The following is a 20,478-nucleotide window of genomic DNA, read 5'->3' as shown; positions in this document are numbered from 1 at the left end:
GGGCCTAGGAGACTGCTGACAAAAGATTCTGCCTTATCAGGTGAGGTAAATTCCCGGAAAGAGCCATCTGTGTCTTTCAGTCGTAGAGTAGCCGGGTAGCGGAGTTGAAAGCGAATTTTTTCTTTGTGCAGTCTGGTGCACATAGAGCTGAAGGACTTCCTTTTCCTGGTTACTTCAATGGAGTAGTCTTCAAAAAGCTAGATTTTATGGCCTTGAATGATTAATGGGTGGTTTGTTTGTATGCTCGGATAATGTCAGCTTTATCATTGAAATCCAAAAATTTCATAATGACCTGTCTTGGCTTGGTTGTATTATGGGCTCCAGAGACAGAGGGTGGAGGACCAGTTCTGTGGACTCTTTCCACCTTTTTACCTTCAGGTAGTTTTAGGGCTTTTGGGACTTCATTCTCGCATAGGGGTTTCAGAGTGTTCTGAAGATACGATTCAGGTAGACCCACCAAACGCAAGTTGCTTCTGCGAGAGCGGTTCTCAAGGTCATCTATACGGTCTCTCAGAATTGTGTTTTCACGAACAATAGCCATTATTTTGGAATGGTCCTTATTTGAATCATCTTCAATGTTCGATATTCGTGATTCTAATTCAGTGAGCTGTTCGGCTTGTTCATCCTGTCTGGCCTGAAGATCCATCAGGGCAGTATTTAATGTAGATTGAATTATGGATTCGATTTCAGGAATTAGCCTAGCAGTGACCTCAGCTGCAAGTTCCGAAGGGTCCATTTGTGATTCCCCTTTCCTGGAAGTAGGGTTGCGGGGCGTTTTAGGGGGTTGACGTAGATCCCTTCCGTCATCAGAATGGGCGGGCTGTTCCTCTTGGTCTAGAGTAGGAGCCATATTAGGAAGATTAGAGAAGTCAGAGTGATTGGAAAAGGAAGATTGTTTTTGCCCGCTACGGAGAAGGTAGCGGTCCATATAGGCCAAAGATAATGTTCGAAGATGACATTCAGCTGTGTGAAAATTTCAAAAAATTTCTGAGCTGCAGGGTCAAAAATCAGGAGCTCGGAGGCGATGTACAGAAGGGGAGAACATGAGCAGATAATCAGAGATCACATGGTCGGCGCCTGAACCGGAAGACTCACAGAATCATGGTTTGTAGGCAGTAGTTACTTTATGATAAGAAATGGAGGCGTCACCAGAGAAGGTTATCAGCGCAGGTTATCTATTGTCTATCAATAAACTGGATATGTAGGGTCAAGATTGGTTATTAGATGACCATGAAGAGTTGAATGGAATTATAGGAGTAGTGGTTGAATAATAGTTGTAGAAAATTGAGACTGCAATATACCTGTGGGCCCCAAGATGGCGTTTGCAGCGAACGATGAAAAATAATTGTTATAATTCAAATGTCCACTGGATGGAGCCCAGATGCCATCAACAAAGGAGAAGGGCTATTTGGAATTTAGTAAACTCTTATGTAACTCCACAGATGTAAGAGATGACCCTCTGGTTAGTAGATATTGCTGTCCGAGGCAGAGAGTCCTCAATCCCACAATTCCCAGTGGACAATAGACTCCTCGCTTCTTCTCCCCTCCCCTCCTCTTATTAGTAGCGTGGGGTCTCAAAAAGAAAAGGAGGGAGGCAGAGGAGCAGGCCCCACTCAGGGCTGTCTCCTTATGTCACAGATCACCGCGGGACACTTCTTTCCAAGCGATTTTAGTATCACTTGGAAAAGTGCTTGACAACTTGGTCACACTATATAAATCCATGCAACCAGCATGGATTTATATAGTGTGACCAAGTAATAGTTGAAAAAAAGAATAAAAATGGTAAAAAATAAACATTATACTCACCTTCCGATGTCCCCCGGTCTTTTTTCCGCCGCGTCCGGTCTCTTGTACGGCTCGCGGTGGTGTAAAAGGACCTTCCATGACGTCATTTAGTCATGTGACAGGTCACGCGACCGCCGAAGTCAGCGATCGCATGACCTGTCACATCACTAAATGACGTCATGGCAGGTCCTTTCACACCACCGCGAGCCGTACAAGAGACCGGACGCGGCGGAGAAAAGACCGGGGTACATTGGAAGGTGAGTATAATGTTTTTTTTTTATTTTAAATTCTTTTTTTAACAGGTACTATGGTACCTGGGTCTGGATGAGAGTCTCCTCTTCTCCAGACTCGGGTACCATCCGCACATTGAATCGCTTAATATCCGCATGTGCACATGTAGTCATGCAGATATTAAGCGATTCAATGCAAGTCAATGGCGGCAATTACGCTGCGTGTCCGCAAAAATAATGGACATGCTGCGTATTTTTCCGCAATGATAATCTGCAGAGGAAATTTCCGCAGCATGTGCACAGCACATGCGGATTATCATTGGGGACCAATTCCGGGGCAAAAACGCTTGAAAAACGCATAGTGGGCACGCAGCCTTACTCCTCCCTCCATAAAACTTTAAAAGCACCAACTGCCATCTTCTTGCTCAGTAATGGAAAAATATGTCTTCTCTGAATACAGATTTACCCATGAGACTGAATGATCACTCAAGTAGGAAAAAGCAGATTTCTCTGCTAAGACATAATACACAGTTGCTTATTTTCATGTGTAGTATTGATTCATGGGATGAAAGTAAAAATGATGGCTGCTCTTTAACCCCTTGTCGACATGTGACGTATATTTATGTCATATGTTGTGTCCCTGACTTTGATGCGGGCTCTGACGCTGAGCCCGCATTTTTCCCTGCAAATGACAGCTGACATGTCATGTGCCTTTAACAGCACCGTTCCACCTGCGGCTGTTAACCAGTTAAATCCTGCTGTCAATCTCTGACAGTGGGATTTAACACATGCCGGCGGGGTGGGGGTCATTCCCCGCTTCTATTGCCGTGCCTGTGATGTGATCACAGGGAGTCGGTGGGTTGTCATGACAGCCTAGGGTCAGCAAAAGACCTCCGTGCCTGTCACCACAATCCTCCTGTGAAGGCCGGCTCATGGCTGGCGTTCATAGGAGATTGTTATGTCTGCTATAGTGCTGAAGCCCTGCAGCACACTATTAAATAAAGTATAAAGTGAAAAAAAAAGTTTTTAAATATCTGAAAAGAATAAAAAAAAAACACAAAAGTTCAAATCACCCCCTTTTGCCCCATTAAAAATAAAACAATTTAAAAAATACACATATTTGGTATCGCTGCGTTCAGAAATATCTATCAAAATAAATGAATCCATTAGGTAAACAGAAAAAATCTCAGAATTACGTTCTTTTGGTCGACGCAACATTCAATAAGAGGTGATCAAAACATTGTATCTTCCCCAAAATGGTTTCAATAAAAACGTCAGCTCAGGGCGCAATAAGCCCCAGATCCCGAAAAATGGAGACAAAAGCAAAAACTTTTTTCTTATAAATTTCTGAATTTTTTTTCACAACTTTTAAATAATAAAAAACAAAACTGTACGTTTGGTATCTGTGTACTCGTGCTGACCTGGAGAATCATATTGCCAGGTTAGTTTTACCAGATCGTGAACATGGTAACAAAGTTTGGAATTGCACTTTTGATGCTATTTCGCCGCACTTGGAATTTTTCCCGCTTTCCAGCTAACATAACAAGATGACTGGCAAATATCTGTCTGCAGGAGTTTCTCTACTATCAAATGGTATTTACAACCCATGATTTTCATGCAGTTTTTACAATAGCGTCATAAGGGCTGATCACAGCCAGGTCACGTGACAGCTGCAGCCAACCACTGCTCTGCACCGCTATAAGCAAATACGGTATATGATTTCTCTACTTTTCCCAGAAAAGTGATGACTACAAGCACACAGCCGCAGACAGCAGGGACCAGAGTGACCTCCATTAGCTGGGAAAAGAAATACATAGGAAATAACGGCGATGGCAAGCGGGCACTGATGACGTCATCACCACGGGACGCCGCGGGGCGCTGACCCCGGAAGTGTTGATATCACACGTGGTTGCTCAGGAAACCCTGTCAGATGAGGCTGGCTGGCCGGCTGTACGGAGGGGTGTCTGCGATGGCCTGTCAGCCTCCGTTTAGAGATCTGGTCGGTAAGGTGATGAAGCTGCCTGGCGGCTCCAGTGGCTGTAGGAACGGCCCTGACAAAGACGTGAAGGGTGAGGAATGGCGTGCGGAGATGGAGCACTGTGGCTGATGTGCTGTGCAGAGACTGCAGAACCATTCTGGGAGGAACACGTTCACTATGGTGCCTATGGTCACTCCAGGCTGTTATAGGAGGGTGTTTACACCCATAAGCCCACGTCGGCCGCGCTCGTCGCCCAGACATCCGGCTATTTTTTTTTTAAACTAAACTAAAGTAGAGCATTATTTGTATCTATGAAGCTCCAAGTCTTCTAAAGAACTTCAGGAGTTTTGGGCATTGTCTCCATAACACAGGTGCAAAATTTACGTAGTTCCGTCACCCACCCAGCACCTAGAGCACCTGAAAATTTTAAAGGGAGCCTGACAGCTTTCCTAGGCCCCCAAACCGCTACCATGTACTATTACTATGTGAAAGGGACTCTTGTCAGCACAGAATGACTGTTCAAAGCAAGTCCTGCTGCTTGTTTTCCCTCAATCTGCATGCTCCTCTTTTTTGAATGTCAGCCTCCTAGAGTTAGAGAACGATGGAGACTAGTGTTGAGCGAACGTGCTTGGATAAGGCGCTATCAGAGTATCTTCAGTGTGCTCGAAAAATAGGTTCACGTCGCTGTGGCTGCTAGACAGCCACAGCATATGCAGGGATTGCCTTTTTTAGGCTATGTGCCCACGATGCAGAAATGAAGCAGAAAATTTCTGCATCTCCCTGGCAGAAAAAACGCATGCAGATTGTGCATGCATTTTTCCTGCAGAATACATGCGGGTTCACATGCATATCCACATGCGTTAACGCATGTGTTTCCATATGCGGACTGACAAGCGCTTTCCAGGCGATAGCATCACTTGGAAAGTGTTTGACGACTAGGTCACCCTGTATAAATCTATGCAAACGGCATGGATTTATACACTGTGACCGTAAAAGTAAAAAAATTAAAACTATACTTACCTCCGATGCCGCCGCGTGTGCTGTCGCGCTCCTTCCTGGTTCCTTCCTGGCTTGCCGGCATCTCGCGAGACAGGCTGCGGTCACATGACCGCGGCATCATCTCAGGTCCTGGAAGGAGAAGCGCTGCAGGGGCCGCCAGACAGGTGAATATAAACTTTATTTATTATTTTATTCTTTTTTTTACAGGTACAACGGTACCCAGGTCTGGATGAGAGTCTTCTCTCCTCCAGAACTGGGTACCATCCGCACATTGAAACGCATATTATCCGCTTGTACAAATGTACAGACACGGATTCTATGCGTCTCAATGCAAGTCAATGGCGGCTCTTCCGCAAAATTAATGAACATGCTGCGGATTTATGAGCGCTGCAGAAATGCTGCGGAAAAATCCGCAGCATGTGCATTGACATTGCGGAATGCCATTGGGGACCATGGGGTGCGGATTACCAAGCGTTTTTGATGCATTTCCGCTGCGGAAATGCATGAAAAACTCATCGTGTGCACGCAGCCTTAGGCAATTTTTGTTGCACCCTTTTATATTAGAAATTGGTTTAGCCCGCTAAGCAAGTGCCAGTGCATACTTTTCCCTATTTTGTCAAGGCTCTGATGACCTGTATAAATAGGGTCTGCACTAATATGATGTAAGAAAACTCCTCCAGTTTCAGCCTCCAAGGTTAGTGTTGCTTTCATAGACTGGGCTTTATTAGAAGTGTGATCACGCTTACTTCTCCGCTGTTGACTTTATAGATTTATTAGGAGAGGAAGACTAGAAAGGTCATTGCTGTTATCATGGCTCCTGCAGGATGGTCCTGTTCTGGAGACCCACGTCAGGAGCAGTCCAGACTTTTCACTGTAGTGGCATTTCCTCCCTCCCCTAGTTATAGTATTTTAGGGAATGTGAGGGGTGATTGAGGCTTCAAAAATGTTTCCTTAATGAGTTAAAATGATGTTTTTGTGGTTATTGAAATGTCTAGTCTATGATCTTGAAGCAGTTTTTCCATTCTTGCAAGGATTCTGATTTATGCAGGTACCTTTCAGCTGAGAAGCTCTACTTTAGCTGCTCTCCTGATTCTTATCCTATCTTTCTGATCGCTCCTTAATGTATGTTTTTCTGGCTCCTCTTCTTCTAATCTTCCCCGTACTATCAGAGTTCCTCCAAAGCTCAGTCCTAGGTCTCCTCCTCTTCTCCCTATATACTGCCCTTATTGGACAATCAGTAGATTTAGTTTTCAATACCTTCTGTATGCTGATCACACCCAATTACACATCGTCTCCTTACATTACCAGCATTATTACAAAATACCAGTGATTGTCTTTTTGTTGTCTCTAACGTTATCTCCTCCCTCTATCTAAAACGGAATCTGTCAAAAACTGAACTTGTGTTTCCTCCCTCCACTAACCTACCTATGCCTGATATTGCCATTTCCATGTGTGGTTCTACTATAACGCTTGTTGTCATGGTGTTATTTGACTCAGATCTTTCCTTCTCGCACTACATCTGATCACTCGCTCAGGTTAGTTGCACCTCTAAAACATCTCAAGAATTCTACCTTTCCTTTCTTTTGACTGTGAAAAATCTTACAGTTGCTCTTATTTATTCTCGTCTGGACTATTGCAACTCTACTAATTGGTCTCCCTCTTACTAAACTTTGCCCTCTCCAATCTGTCCTGAAGACAGCTGCCATGATCGTATTCATTTCCAACTGCTACAATGATGCGTCTACCCTGTGCCCATCGTTGCACTGGTTGTCCATCCGCTACTGGGTTCATTATAAACTCGTCACTCACCCATAAAGCGCTCCATAGTTCCTTACCCCCTACATCTTCTCCCTCATCTCTATCACTCTGCCCATGCCCTCCATTCCGCTAATGACCTAAGACTAACATCGTCAATAATCCGAACCCACCCACTCCCGTCTTCAAGACTTCTCGCGAGCTGCACCAATTCACTGGAATGCACTACCCAGGACAATTCAGTTGATTCCCAGTACCCACAGTTTTAAACGTGGCCTAAAAATGCACTTCTTTAGACTGGTCTATCACCTCACTTATATAAGTATTCCACTTTTGCCCGTCCAACATTTTCCTCTGAATCAGGACCCTCTTATCAGTTCACACTGTGTTATGTGAATCCCCTATTTATTATACTGTCTGGACCATAGAATACAAACACTTTTTACCATTTACATTTTGTATCCCCCTATTTCCTCATAGATTGTAGCGTGAGCAGCAGGGCCCTCAACTGCTCTTGATATCTGTTATTCTGTAATGTATTTGTCTGTACAAGTCCCCTCTAATGTAAAGTGTTGCAGAATATGTTGGTGCTATAGAAATTATTTAGCATCAATGAAACGCATTCTTTCCTGTATATTTTCTTGCCTGACAAATGTGACATTAAAAAGTATCAGTCAACTTTCTTCCACCTCACCTCCCCCAGGTTGGAAAGAGATCTTGAATACCTCTGCGGGCGTCCTACAACAAGCTGGAGTGATTGGTGTGCCCACTGACACCATCTATGGCATCGCATGCCTGGCACAGAGCTCTCAGTCCATTAGTAACATTTATAATGTGAAAGGACGCAATGGGACCAAACCGCTGGCTATCTGTGTTGGGGCCATTGAGGATATTTATAGGTTAGTAAATCTTACATCTTAGTTGCTTTTATATTTTCTAACATATAAATATTACACACATTGGTTTTAAAGGGGTATTACCATCTTAAAGGGGTTGTCTGTGTAAAAAATGAGCCACAGTTCATTAGTGAAAATGACTACCTGTGGGAGCAGCAGATCCAACTATCAGCTGGAAAATGACAAATGTGGGTCACCAAACCCCTTCATAAATTATTTATTATTATAGCACCATTTATTCCATGGCGCTTTATATGTGAAAAAGGGGGTATACATAGCAGAAACAATTACAAAAATCTTAAACAAAAATGCGACAGCAAACTGGTACAGGAGGAGAGAGGACCCTGCCCGTGAGGGCTCACAGTCTACAAGGGATGGGTGAGGATAGAGCTGGTCGTGCAGCGGTGTAGTGGAGCAATTGTTACTGCATGTTTTACGCTTGTCGGAAGAGGAAGGTCTTCAGGTTCCTTTTGAAGGTTTCCACGGTAGGCGAGAGTCTGATGCTTTGGGGTAGGGGGGGATGCATGGGAGAAATCTTGTATGTGATTGTGGGAAGAGGGGAGTAGAGAAGGAGATCTTGTGAGGATCGTAGGTTGCATGTAGGTATGTACCGAGAGACTAGGTCACAGATGTATGGAGGAGACAGGTTGTGGATGGCTTTGTATGTCGTGGTTAGGGTTTTGAACTGGAGTCTCTGGGCAATGGAGAGCCAGTGAAGCGTTTGACAGAGGAGAGGCTGGGGAATAGTGGGGGGGACAGGTGGATTAGTTGGGCTGCAGAGGTTAGGATAGATTGATGTGGTACTAGAATGTTAGAAGGAAGGCCACAGAGCAGGAGGTTGCAGTAGTCAAGGTGGGAGATGATGAGGGCATGCACTAGTGTTTTTGCAGACTTGTGGTTGAGGAATGTGCGGATCTGAAAGATATTTTTGAATTGGGAGTCGGCAGGAAGTGTAAAGGGTTTGAAGGAGAGGTTGGAGTCCAGGGTTACCCCGAGGCAGCGAGCTTGTGGGACTGAGGAAAGTGGACAGCCAGTGATTTTGATGGATAGGTCAGGTGGGGGAGCTGACTTGGATGGGGGAAAGATGATGAATTCAGTTTTATCCATGTTACGTTTTAGAAATCTAGCAGAGAAGGATGACATAGCGGACAGACATTGTGGGATTCTAGTTAGTAAGGAGGTAATATCAGGTTCAGAGAGGCAAATCTGTGTGTCCTCAGCATACAGATGATACTGAAAGCTGTGGGACTCTGAGCTGTCCCAGGCTGAGGGTTTAGATTGAGAAGAGCAGAGGTCCTAGGACTGAACCTTGGGGACAGACAGATAGGGGTCGAGATGAGGTGTGTGTGTGTGGCACTGAAGGTCTTGTCTAAGTATGAGGAGATCCAAGATTTGGCATAAAAGGCTTGGCCCTGAGATTAGAGAATTTGTAGTAAGAGGCAATGGTCCACTGTGTCGAAGGCAGATGACAGGTCCAGGAGGAGAAGGACAAAATAGTGTCACTTGGATTTGGCGGTTAGTAGGTCATTGGTGACTTTAGTCAGGGCAGTTTCAGTGGAATGGTGCGGTTGGAAGCCAGATTGTAAGTGGTCAAAGAGGGGGCAGGAGGAGAGGTGGGAGGACCGTTCAAAATGGACTTGTTGTTCGAGTAGTTTTGAGGCATAGGGGAGAAGTGATATGGGGTGATAGCTAGATAGAGTGGATGGGTCAAGGGAGGTTTTTTTGAGGATGGGTGCGATCGAGGCATGTTTGAAGCATGAGGGGAAGACACCAGTTGTTAGTGACAGGTTGAAGAGGTGGGTTAGGGTTGGGATGCAGACTGTAGTAAGGTTAGGGATGAGGTGGGACAGGACAGGGTCAAGTTCACAGGTGGTGAGGTGTGACTTGGAGAGTAAGGAGGAAAGTTGATCTTCCGGTTGGGGGAGGAGGATTGAGTAGATATGAGAAGTGGCTGTGGGGACTTTAGGCAAAAGCTTTGTCTGATGGTGTCAAAGTCCTCAGTTGAGATGAGACGGAGGAGGTGCTGGGGGACGGAGGAGAGAATTGAAAGTGTTCAATAGCTGTTTAAGGTTGTGTGGCAGGGAGGATATGAGAGATGAGAAGTAGGTTTGTTTTGCTGCAGTGAGTGTGGACTTGAAAGTAGTGAAGGACTGTATGCATGTGATGATGTTCTCATTGGAGTGGGACTCTTCATCTCCTCTCAGCAACCATGGATGTCCGTCTCAGTTCTTTAGTCAGGCTGGTGTGCCATAGTTGCCTGTTGATTGTGCGAGCTTTGATATGTGGTGGTGGGGGGCGATTGAATTGAGAGCTACAGCTGTTGTGGTGTTATATAAAGCGGCAGCAGCATCTGTATCATGTAAGGAACTAATGTCTGTAAGAGGGAGGAGGAATTCAGAGAGTGAGTGTAGGTCGAGGTGTTTGAGATTTCTGCGAGGGTGTGCAAGTTTGTGGAGTGGGGATTGTGCACCTCAGACATGTATCTGAGTATTGAGTGGAATGTAAAAGGTGACATATAGCAGAGATATTGTACCATTTAGATTGTTTCAAGGGAAGTTGCATAAATGGCACCATCAAGTATATGACAGTTGTGATTACATATGGTTAGGTCACTGTAGTTTAAAGAAATGGGGTTTTAAAAGCTTTTAAAATGAGTTATATGGCCTTTCGTTAGTTATATTATATGTAGCCATGTGACCATCTTTTTATTGCACATTTTCTATTTTTTGCCCTTTTAGTGTTGTCTGGGTTATTTGGGATGTCTGTCATGTGGAGTGCTGGACAAGCCCGTCTGATCGAATAGTATGGGCGTCCTCAATAGGCTGTAAGCCAGACCCTGTTTATCACACGTATTTGTGTAACTGACGTCCTATACAAGCCCCATCTGTGTGCATTTATAATACTACACTGCCACCCCCTCCATGAATTGGTGGGTCAGTGAGTGGCTGTTTGCACCTGTGCTGCCCCCGCCTTTATCAGGGTGGTGTGCTGCATCCTGCAAGTGCATTGGTAATCTGACCTGGTGTTAAGTCTGTTTTTTCTTTTCTGTGATGTTTTTTGAATTTATGTCCTTTTCTGTGAGCTGTGTAGCTATGTGACCACTAATAATACTCTCAAAGGAAAGGTTACGCTGCAGTTCTAGCAGAAATCTGCCTAGTTCTGTAGAAATTTGGTGCATTACTTTGAGATCATGATGGATATCCTAGATATATGCAGGTGTAAAGCTTTTTCTATTCACTACTCCACAATGAGCACACACTGTACATAAGCAGCATTCAGCGCCTTAGGTCCGAATATTGCTTTACACACTGAACACCAGGTGGCGCCGTACTCGGTAAGGAAACGTCAGGGAAATACTTTTTCCGTTTGTCATTTCTCATTATTACACATCTTAATTTATGGACATCTATGGTGATTTCTTTGCCCGTGTGGATTGGATGGGTTGTTACTGACATCTGGTGAGAATTTTATGTCAATAGCACCTTTTTAGAAATATATTTACTTAGACAAAAAGTTCATTTATTTCAGTTCTTCAATGCAGAAAGTGAAACTCATGTATTATATAGTCATTACAGAGTGATCTATTTCAAGTGTTTCTGTTAATGTTGATGATTATGGTTTACAGCCAATGAAAACACAAGTCATTATCTCAGTAAATTAGAATAATTAACAAAAATCACCTGCAAAGGCTTCCTAAGCGTTAAAGGTCCCTTAGTCTGTTTCAGTAGGCTCCACAATCATGGGGAAGACTGCTGACTTGACAGATGTCCAGAAGGCAGTTATTGACACACTCCACAAGGTCCCAGAGTTCCAATTTTCATTTGGAAATCAAGGTCCCAGAGTCTGGAGGAAGGGTGGAGAGGCCACAATCCAAGCTGCTTGAGGTCTAGTGTGAAGTTTCCACAATCAGTGATGGTTTGGGGAGCCATGTCATCTGCTGGTGTAGGTCCACTGTGTTTTATATAGACCAAAGTCAGCTCAGCCGTCTACCAGGAAATTTTAGAGCACTTCATGCTTCCCTCTGCCAACAAGCTTTTTGGAGATGGAAAGGTCATTCTCCAGCAGGACTTGGCGCCTGTCCACACTGCCAAAAGTACCAATACCTGGTTTAAAAACAACAGTATCACTGTGCTTGATTGACCAGCAAACTCGCCTGACCTTAACCCCATAGAGAATCTATGGGGTATTGTCAAGAGGAAGATGAGACACCAGACCCAGCAATGCAGACGAGCTGAAGGCTGATATCAAAGCCACCTGGGCTTCCATAACACCTCAGCAGTGCCACAGGCTGATCACCTCCATGCCACGCAGCATTGATGCAAAAGGAGCCCCGACCAAGTATTGAGTGCATTTACTGAACATTTCAGTAGGCTAACATTTCGGATTTTAAAATAGTTTTTCAAGCTGTTATAAAGTATTCTAATTTACTGAGATAATGACTTTTGTGTTTTCATTGGCTGTAAGCCATAATCATCAACATTAACTGAAATAAACACTTGAAATAGATCACTCTGTTTGTAATGACTCTATATAATGAGTTTCACTTTTTTTGTATTGAAGAACTGAAATAAATGAACTTTTTGATGTTCTAATTTAGTGAGATGCAGGTGTATTACTCCCGCTGTATATCTTCACTGGATCATTTTAGGTTGTTTTCTTTTAACAGAATGTAAATTGCAAATAGTATTTATGATCTATATAGTGGATGTGATATGCAATGGCGGCCATCTCATTTAATAAGTAATAATCTGTTACTACGGAGTGATACACATTTTCAAATGCAGCAGTAAAAAGACGTGACCCAAAGATAATGTCTGATTTGGATTTTCTCTTGAATGCAGGTATTGCCAGGTTAATGTTCCTGACCAGTTACTTCGTGACTTATTGCCTGGGCCAGTTACATTGGTGATGGAAAGATCAGAGGAACTTAATAAGGAGCTGAATCCTTACACTTCAGTAAGTATAGACTGTAGAATTCATACAAGTCAGGAAGAAACGAACATCCTGATTCCATGACACTTGGAACACATTTCTGGGTCACTTGTCAGAAGTAATCCAATAGTCATGTGTATTTAATATAATTTTTAGGTTCTATATACTTCAATGTATACTGCTCAACGTTGACTTTGCAATGCCAGGAAGGAAAAGTGGTGGAATTATGGAAAATCACAGGATCGTTCAATATGTTAAAGATGCACTCCCACTAATTACCCCCACCTTCCCCATTAAATGTGTATGTATATGTATTGTAGTGGGAGTGCTAATCTACTCACCTACTGCTGTTCTTCGCCTTCACTCCTTAGTGATGTCACTGTAATTATGACTATCCGGCTCGCTCTTTGATCTGTGCATGAACCGAAAATCTTCTACAATATAAGCCTATGGTGCCTCGTTCTGATGCTCCATAGACTTGCATTGTAAAAGTTACTTCTGGGTTGTGCAGAACATAGTGACCCAGAGAGTCTGCAGAGCGGTGACGTCACTGAGAAGAGGAGCAGAATGGCGCTGGACACCGGAGGAAGCCGCTGTAGGGGAGTATAATAATACACTTACACTACATTACTTGTGTATGGATATCGATAGATATAGACACACAAACACTCTTCAATGAATTAAATAAAAAATTAGTTGGCGTGCTTTTTTAATGATGTGCAAATGAAGCCTAAAAGATTTTCAAAACCTCTCCATTTATTCAGTATAAAGTATGAGGGCCAAGCACAGAAGGATGGCTCCTGAGACCATTCACTTGTTTCTTTGTGAAGGCCTCTTCATGGTGTTGCCCATATTGTCTCTAGACCAATCGGCTGTAATTTCATACAAGGCAAAAGCAGGACTCCTCGCTGAAGAGCATAGACCATAACTCCAACTTCCATTACCGTCTTGCTCTGCACCATTTTAGCTTTCCAGAGTGGTGGCATAAAGTCAATGAAACACCTGTAGGTGGACGTCTGATCTGTAGCCCATTGCCTTTTGATGGTTTGTGTAGTCACTGATGTTTTAGGCTTGGTATGTGATGTAGAATTTCACTTGCAGTGCAGAATAGATCACTATGCACCACTCTTTGATTCTGACAAGAACACATGGGCAATGCCATTAATAAGTCTTTTCATGAGATAATGTCACACCGTGATAATGCTTCATGCTGGTATAATATACGGTAGCTGAACACCTCTAGTCTGCATTCCATGTACCCTATCAGCATTACATTGATTTGATGGTGGAACCAGTGGTACAGGGTGTATGATATTGTGCTACTGGGAGCAGCCTGCAGTGTCTCTGGGACCTGTCTCCCACAGAGTATACATCGAAGACATCATTGGTCGGCAGTTGCAAAGGGAGCGGCCAGCGGCAGATCTTGATGATTTGCGTACCCAAGTTCATTCAGTGTGGCAGAACATTCCTCAGACAACCATTAAAGAAGCACTCTTCCCATCAAAGTTTTATCCTAATATATTGCAATCATATTATATAGCACTATGCACTTACAACTACTCATTTGTCTGTCTACCCAGTTAATTCTTCTTTGCTCTATGTAGTAACAGGAAGTCCCTTGTTCCTGCATGTATCATTCCCCTCTTCAGCTCCTGACGCAGCTGCTCTGCCCCTCCTGCCTGCCAGGGACTTTTGCAGTGACTTATGACTCACACAGGGAAAATTGACCTCCTGTTTCTAGATAGAGCTTAGAAGGATTCAGCTAATCGGTTTTTAATCACATGATGTCATAATCCTTCTCTTTTCCATTAGGTCTAACAGTGTAGAAGGGCAAAATGAGCAATTGTAAGTAAACAGTGTTATGAAATATAATTGCAATATATTAAGAGGATAAAAACTTTGATGGGAGGAGGAGTGCTTCTTTACGGACCTCACTGATAACATGGCAATGTGCAAGTGCATGGAGTACTCCGTGTCTCTCTCATCCTCAATGCTGAATCAGTCGAGATGTTTGGAAAACTTCCATATTTTTTCATGATTTGCATGTCATTAACATGTCTCTCCATCCTGTGATTTGCATAACTCCATGACTTTTTCTTTTTTGGTTTTGCACTTTCAATGTTGAGGAGTGTTATGGCTCATACAACCCCCGAGTTGTAAAACGGTGTAATACTGCTCCTCTCTACCTTTTGTGGTGTCGCTTTCTATACGTAGCCACACGGATGTCATATTTTGTGTGAATTCAGCAGGAAATAACGTGGCGTTCTCCATCAGATGCTGGATTACAGAGCTATGGTCTTAGTCATTTCTTTCAGAGCAGAAGATTCTTACAAGATGTGTAGCAAATACAGAAGAACCTATGGCTCTGTTGTATGGCGGCACAAGGACTGTGTCCCCCTATAGCTTTGTAACTTGGATCTAATTCTTCACCCTAATTATTTAGAATTAGAAGATGCCCCCTTCTTAGATCCGATTGTGATAGTTAATTAGACCCTTTTTTTTGTTTTGACCTTTGCTTTATTTTTATATATTCATTTGTTCATTCCCCTCCTGGAATTTTCTAAACTAATAAAGTTGTATGTTTCTTGTACTGAATCTGTCGTCTTATTCCAGTTGGTGGGTGTTCGTATACCAGATCACGCGTTTATCAGACAGCTGGCACAGATCTGCTCCGAGCCATTGGCACTGACTAGTGCGAACATCAGCACCCAGCCGAGCACCTTGTCAGTTGAGGTATTATCTCTAAGAGCGTTAAAGTAATGAAGTGGGTGTAAAACGGAATACCCATACTGAATCCGGCCTAGTACCTTTGTTAGATTTATACAGAGATTGTTTTATTGTCTCCCTTCATACATTTGTTAAATTGTTAACATTTTATTTCATTATTTTGACTTTCCATAAGAATATAGTACTATGTTTTGTTTCTGGTTGTAGGAGTTTAGAGACCTGTGGCCCACATTGTCGCTAGTAGTGGATGGAGGATCTATTGGGGACTTGTCTAGTCCAGAATCCAGGTTGGGATCGACCGTAGTGGACATTTCTGTTCCCGGGAAGTTTACGGTTATCCGTCCTGGATGGTGAGTTCTGTTATCAAAGGGTTATCCATTTTTTGCAGTCTTAAATTTCTGTGGGTTTTCTTGTAGATGTGTTTAACCACTTGGTGACCACCAGTATGATATTTTTTTGTTTTTAGATAACACTAAGACTTTACATAAATGCATTGATTTTCTATCAGATTCCTACCCTACAATTCTGGTTGTGTAACACTTTTTTGTTTGAGAGAAGTATCAGGGTCTCCCTTTGCTGCATTTATTGCATGTGTTATAAATGTTCTGTGGTTCATCTGACAATAGGGTGTGGCTTCACATAAAAGGGGTGTGGTTTTGCAGCATAAATATCTGGCACAAGCCAACTAATGTGGTGTTTTATAGGTAAGGTGCACTCACACTTGCAGAGCATGAGCGTTAAACGACCACTGACTGGGCACATGTCAGTGGTCATTTAATAGCCTGCTTACACAGGCCGGCTGCACTCCATGCTCGTAGAACAATCGTTAATACGATCGTCCTGTCCCCATACAACATACTATTCTTGGCATCCTATGGTCTGTTCATACAGACTTTGTGCTGCTGTGACATATGATCATTGATCGGCTGCCTGTTTAGACAGGCCACTACTTTGAGAAACTAGTGTTCCTAGGAAAGCTTGTTACTGGTTATCAGCCAATATAAATGCAACCTTTGATTAGACATAAAGACGTGCCAGATCTATCATCCAGCATGGGCTACTGTGATAAACCTGACAGATGTTGAGACTAGTAGTGTACACTTTGACAATTTTCACAAGTCTACCCCAATGTTATTGGTTAAATCATGTTTAGTAATGGTGTTAACTGAGCTCCTTGATGTGCTTTAATGTCACAAAAACATTGGCGATTCCTATTTGAAGTGCTTTGTACGGGATCACTATTTCCCTTTGGCCTTCATTTAGACCAGCCAGGACATACACTGTGGGGACCCCCAACTAATAGAGAATAGGCTTGTCCTGTCCATGTTCCTAGCAGAAAACTATGCTGTACCGCTGTCTGGTATTTTCAATGCTGCGTCTAGTGGTGGGTTGTATGAACCAGTCCGGTACCGACAGCTGCTCCATTCTGTGAAATGATAATGTTTCACACCAACCCAGCCTGAAAACTGCTGTCATTGGCTGGCTGTAAGTCAGTGGGGTTACAGCCAAGGGTGGGCAAGGTTTCAACGGCTGTAATTTTTGTCTTTAAATGTGTTTTTAATGTAGGTTGGTAATTACTAGTGATGAGCGAGTATGCTCGGGCCGAGCTCTGAGTATTTATAGCTGCTCGGTGATATGGTTGAATCGCTCCCGTGTGCATGATTTGCAACTGTTTGACAGCTTTATTACATGTGAGGAATGTCTATTTCTTACACATTCCTCACATGTAATAAAGTTGTCAAACCATCGCAAATCATGCACACGGGAGCAATTCAAACATATCACCGAGCAGCTATAAATACTCAGAGCTCGGCCCGAGCATACTCGGAAAAAGGGTTAACAAAACATACTCGCTCATCACTAGTAATTACATATTTAATAGGGATCTGATTGAGATCCAAAAGAACCATCTCTTTGGTGAGAGGTGTGAGATGAGCCAACCTGCCCATTGCTAGTTGCTTCTATGAGAGGGGTTGCGGGGTTTCCTCTTCTCATGGTGTGCACTGTATGGCAGACAATGTAGCAGTCACCCTCCTCCCACTCAGAAGCGGAGTTGAGAAAAAACTAGCGAATTGAAAAGTATAAGATTAATTAGGTTTTAGCGTAAAACCCAATTTTTTTTTTCAGCCAAGGGAACAACCCCCAGACATCATAAGCTTGGTTTATATTATCTGGTCATGCCAGCTCAGATACATATGGTGTGAATGAATGGAAGCAGATGTGAATACAGCAGTCACATGGCAGCTGCTGTGGCACCAAATTGTCCATATATATTTTTCATGTTCTTGTGACCTTGGAAAATGAAAGAATTGAATAAGACACACAATTAGTAATTGTCATCTCGGCATCATTTATAAGAAAACTACTAACACCTTTATTGCTTCTGGTAACTATGTACAGTCATGGCCAAAAGTTTTGAGAATGACACCAAAATTATATTTTCACATGATCTGCTGGCCTCTGGTTTTTATTAGTGTTTGTCTGATGTTTATATCACATACAGAAATATAATTGCAATCATATTATGAGTACCAATAGGTTATATTGACAGTTAGAATGAGTTAATGCAGCAAGTCAATATTTGCAGTGTTGCCCCTTCTTCTTCAAGACCTCTGTAATTCTCCCTGGCATGCTCTCAATCAACTTTTGGACCAAATCCCGACTGATAGCAGTCCATTCTTGCATAATCAAGGCTTGCATTTTGCCAGAATTTGTTGGTTTTTGTTTGTCCACCCGTCTCTTGATTGACCACAAGTTCTCAATGGGATTACGATCTGGGGAGTTTCCAGGCCATGGACCCAAAATCTCTGTTTAGTTCCATGAGCCATTTAGTTATCACCTTTGCTTTATGGCAAGGTGCTCCATCATGCTGGAAAAGGCATTGTTGGGCGCCAAACTGCTCTTGGGCGGTTGGGAGAAGTTGCTCTTGAAGGACATTCTGGTACCATTCTTTATTCATGGCTGTGTTTTTAGGCAAGACTGTGAGTGAGCCGATTCCCTTGGCTGAGAAGCAACCCCACACATGAATGGTTTCAGGATGCTTTACAGTTGGCATGAGACAAGACTGGTGGTAGCGCTCACCTCTTCTTCTCCGAATAAGCTGTTTTCCAGATGTCCCAAACAATCGAAAAGGGGATTCATTAGAGAAAATGACTTTGCCCCAGTCCTCAGCAGTCCACTCCCTGTACCTTTTGCAGAATATCAGTCGGTCCCTGATGTTTTTTCTGGAGAGAAGTGGCTTCTTTGCTGCCCTCCTTGAAACCAGCCCTTGCTCAAAGAGTCTCCGCCTCACAGTGCGTGCAGAAGCACTCACACCAGCCTGCTGCCATTCCTGAGTAAGCTCGGCACTGCTGGTAGTCCGATCCCGCAGCTGAAACAGTTTTAAGATACGGTCCTGGCGCTTGCTGGTCTTTCTTGGGCGCCCTGGAGCCTTTTTGACAACAATGGAAGCTCTCTCCTTGAAGTTCTTAATGATGCGATAGATTGTTGACTGAGGTGCAATCTTTGTAGCTGCGATACTCTTCCCTGTTAGGCCATTTTTGTGCAGTGCAATGATGGCTGCACGTGTTTCTTTAGAGATAACCATGGTTAACTGAAGAGAAACAATGATACCAAGAACCAGCCTCCTTTTAAAGTGTCCAGTGATGTCATTCTTACTTAATCATGACTGATTGATCGCCAGCCCTGTCCTCATCAACACCCACACCTGTGTTAATGGATCAATCACTAAAATGATGTTAGCTGCTCCTTTTAAGGCAGGACTGCAATGATGTTGAAATGTGTTTTGGGGGTTAAAGTTCATTTTCTGGGCAAATATTGACTTTGCAAGTACAGTAATTGCTGTTAAGCTGATCACTCTTTGACATTCAGGAGTATATGCAAATTGCCATTACAAAAAATGAAGTAGTAAACTTTGGAAAAATTACTATTTGTCTCATTATCAATACTTTTGGCCATGACTGTAGAAGCAAAATCTATAGTAATTAAAAAGGTTTACTAACATTATATATTTGGTATTCTTGCACCCAAAGCAGCCACTTGACTTGTATTTGGGTTGTTAATTCTTGTCTTGATCAGTGCATTTCATCTTGTGGTTGCAGGGCAGTAAAAAGCCCATGCCATGGTTTTTTAATGGTAAGTGCATAATAATTTTTCCTTTTTCATAATTTGTTCTCCTTGCAGTGCCCTGACTCCAACCATAGAAATCTTGAACAGATACGGCTTGTCATCTGTGTCCTGATGTCCCCTCTGATCATCTCTTGCGTATTGTAGACTGAGAGAGAATCCATTTGACAGCAAACCAGCACGTATTTGATGTCATGGGCCGTGAGCACTGAAGTGCAGAAGCCTGAAAACCGTGGCATGTCTTAGACTTTTTAATCCGCAGGACCTATTAATCATTGGATTCTGTTTTGGATATATGGATGTATTTGACTACTCCAGGAAAATGAATAATTTATTTATAAGAGAAACTGTTACATTGATGACCTGTTCTGTTGAAAAGTAGAACAAAGTCATTGTTTATTACAGATGGACACTTTATTTTTAAAGGACCAGACTTGGATTACTTACTGTAGGCCGGTTACAGACAGATGCATTTTTGTATCCATATTACACTTGTAAATCTGAGCCTGTCTGCCTCTACTTAACAGAACAAAAAGCATCATAGGAATCTGGTTCGACTGAGACTCCTGGTTGGGCCAGGATTTACAGGCATAATACTACACATTTTGCATGTCTGAATCCTGCCTTAAAGTTGTATTTGTTTTTTTTTAATTGAAATAAAACTTGCCAGAACTGTTTTCACCTTTGGAATTGCCACTTACTATGTGCTTATACAAAACGTTATATCTGCAGAATATTACATTTTTTTTTTTTCTTCTATAAGCAAAAGCAGGAAAGTTGTAATATTGCTGCTGATCTCCATAAACTTGTTACAATGTCAACAGTCAACAATCATTAAAGTGGTGGTCCATTTAAAAAAAAAAAAAAATCCTGCGAATAGTTGATAACTTGCTATTTGCTGGGATTCTGAGCCCTGGGACCCGCATTGATTAGCAGAATGGGGAATTTTTATCCCTGTTACAAAATAAATTATCAGATACTCTACTCTTGCGCCATTCATTCTCTGTAGGGCTGCTGGAAAAATCTGCGCTCTGCTTGGCAGCCCCATAAG

General features: G+C 42.8%; 1 protein-coding gene across 1 annotated transcript; it reads left to right on the top strand.

The window, feature by feature from the left end:
• The first annotated feature begins 3,759 nt into the window (after positions 1-3,759).
• Positions 3,760-20,104, top strand: YRDC (yrdC N6-threonylcarbamoyltransferase domain containing). The gene is made up of 6 exons (XM_073665873.1): positions 3,760-4,084; positions 7,451-7,646; positions 12,485-12,599; positions 15,189-15,308; positions 15,510-15,652; positions 19,485-20,104. Exons 1-6 carry the CDS (start codon positions 3,946-3,948, stop codon positions 19,540-19,542), a joined length of 771 nt encoding a protein of 256 aa, XP_073521974.1. The 5' UTR covers positions 3,760-3,945; the 3' UTR covers positions 19,543-20,104.
• The last annotated feature ends 374 nt before the right edge of the window (positions 20,105-20,478 follow it).

Source organism: Phyllobates terribilis, unplaced genomic scaffold (assembly GCF_046119375.1).
Source record: "Phyllobates terribilis strain yellow unplaced genomic scaffold, ASM4611937v1 Scaffold_2__4_contigs__length_985480577, whole genome shotgun sequence".
Lineage (NCBI taxonomy): Eukaryota > Metazoa > Chordata > Amphibia > Anura > Dendrobatidae > Phyllobates > Phyllobates terribilis.
The sequence above is the reverse complement of the archived record's forward strand: the minus strand, read 5'-3'. Positions and strand labels throughout refer to the sequence as shown.

What these genes read in the sequence shown, in the direction of transcription:
- YRDC (XM_073665873.1), top strand. Translation starts at nt 3,946, where the DNA reads ATGAGGCTGGCTGGCCGGCTGTACGGAGGGGTGTCTGCGATGGCCTGT. An exon ending in GCCATTGAGGATATTTATAG is followed by an intron (nt 7,647 to 12,484) that starts GTTAGTAAATCT and finishes TCTTGAATGCAG; the next exon opens with GTATTGCCAGGTTAATGTTC. An exon ending in CGAGCACCTTGTCAGTTGAG is followed by an intron (nt 15,309 to 15,509) that starts GTATTATCTCTA and finishes TTCTGGTTGTAG; the next exon opens with GAGTTTAGAGACCTGTGGCC.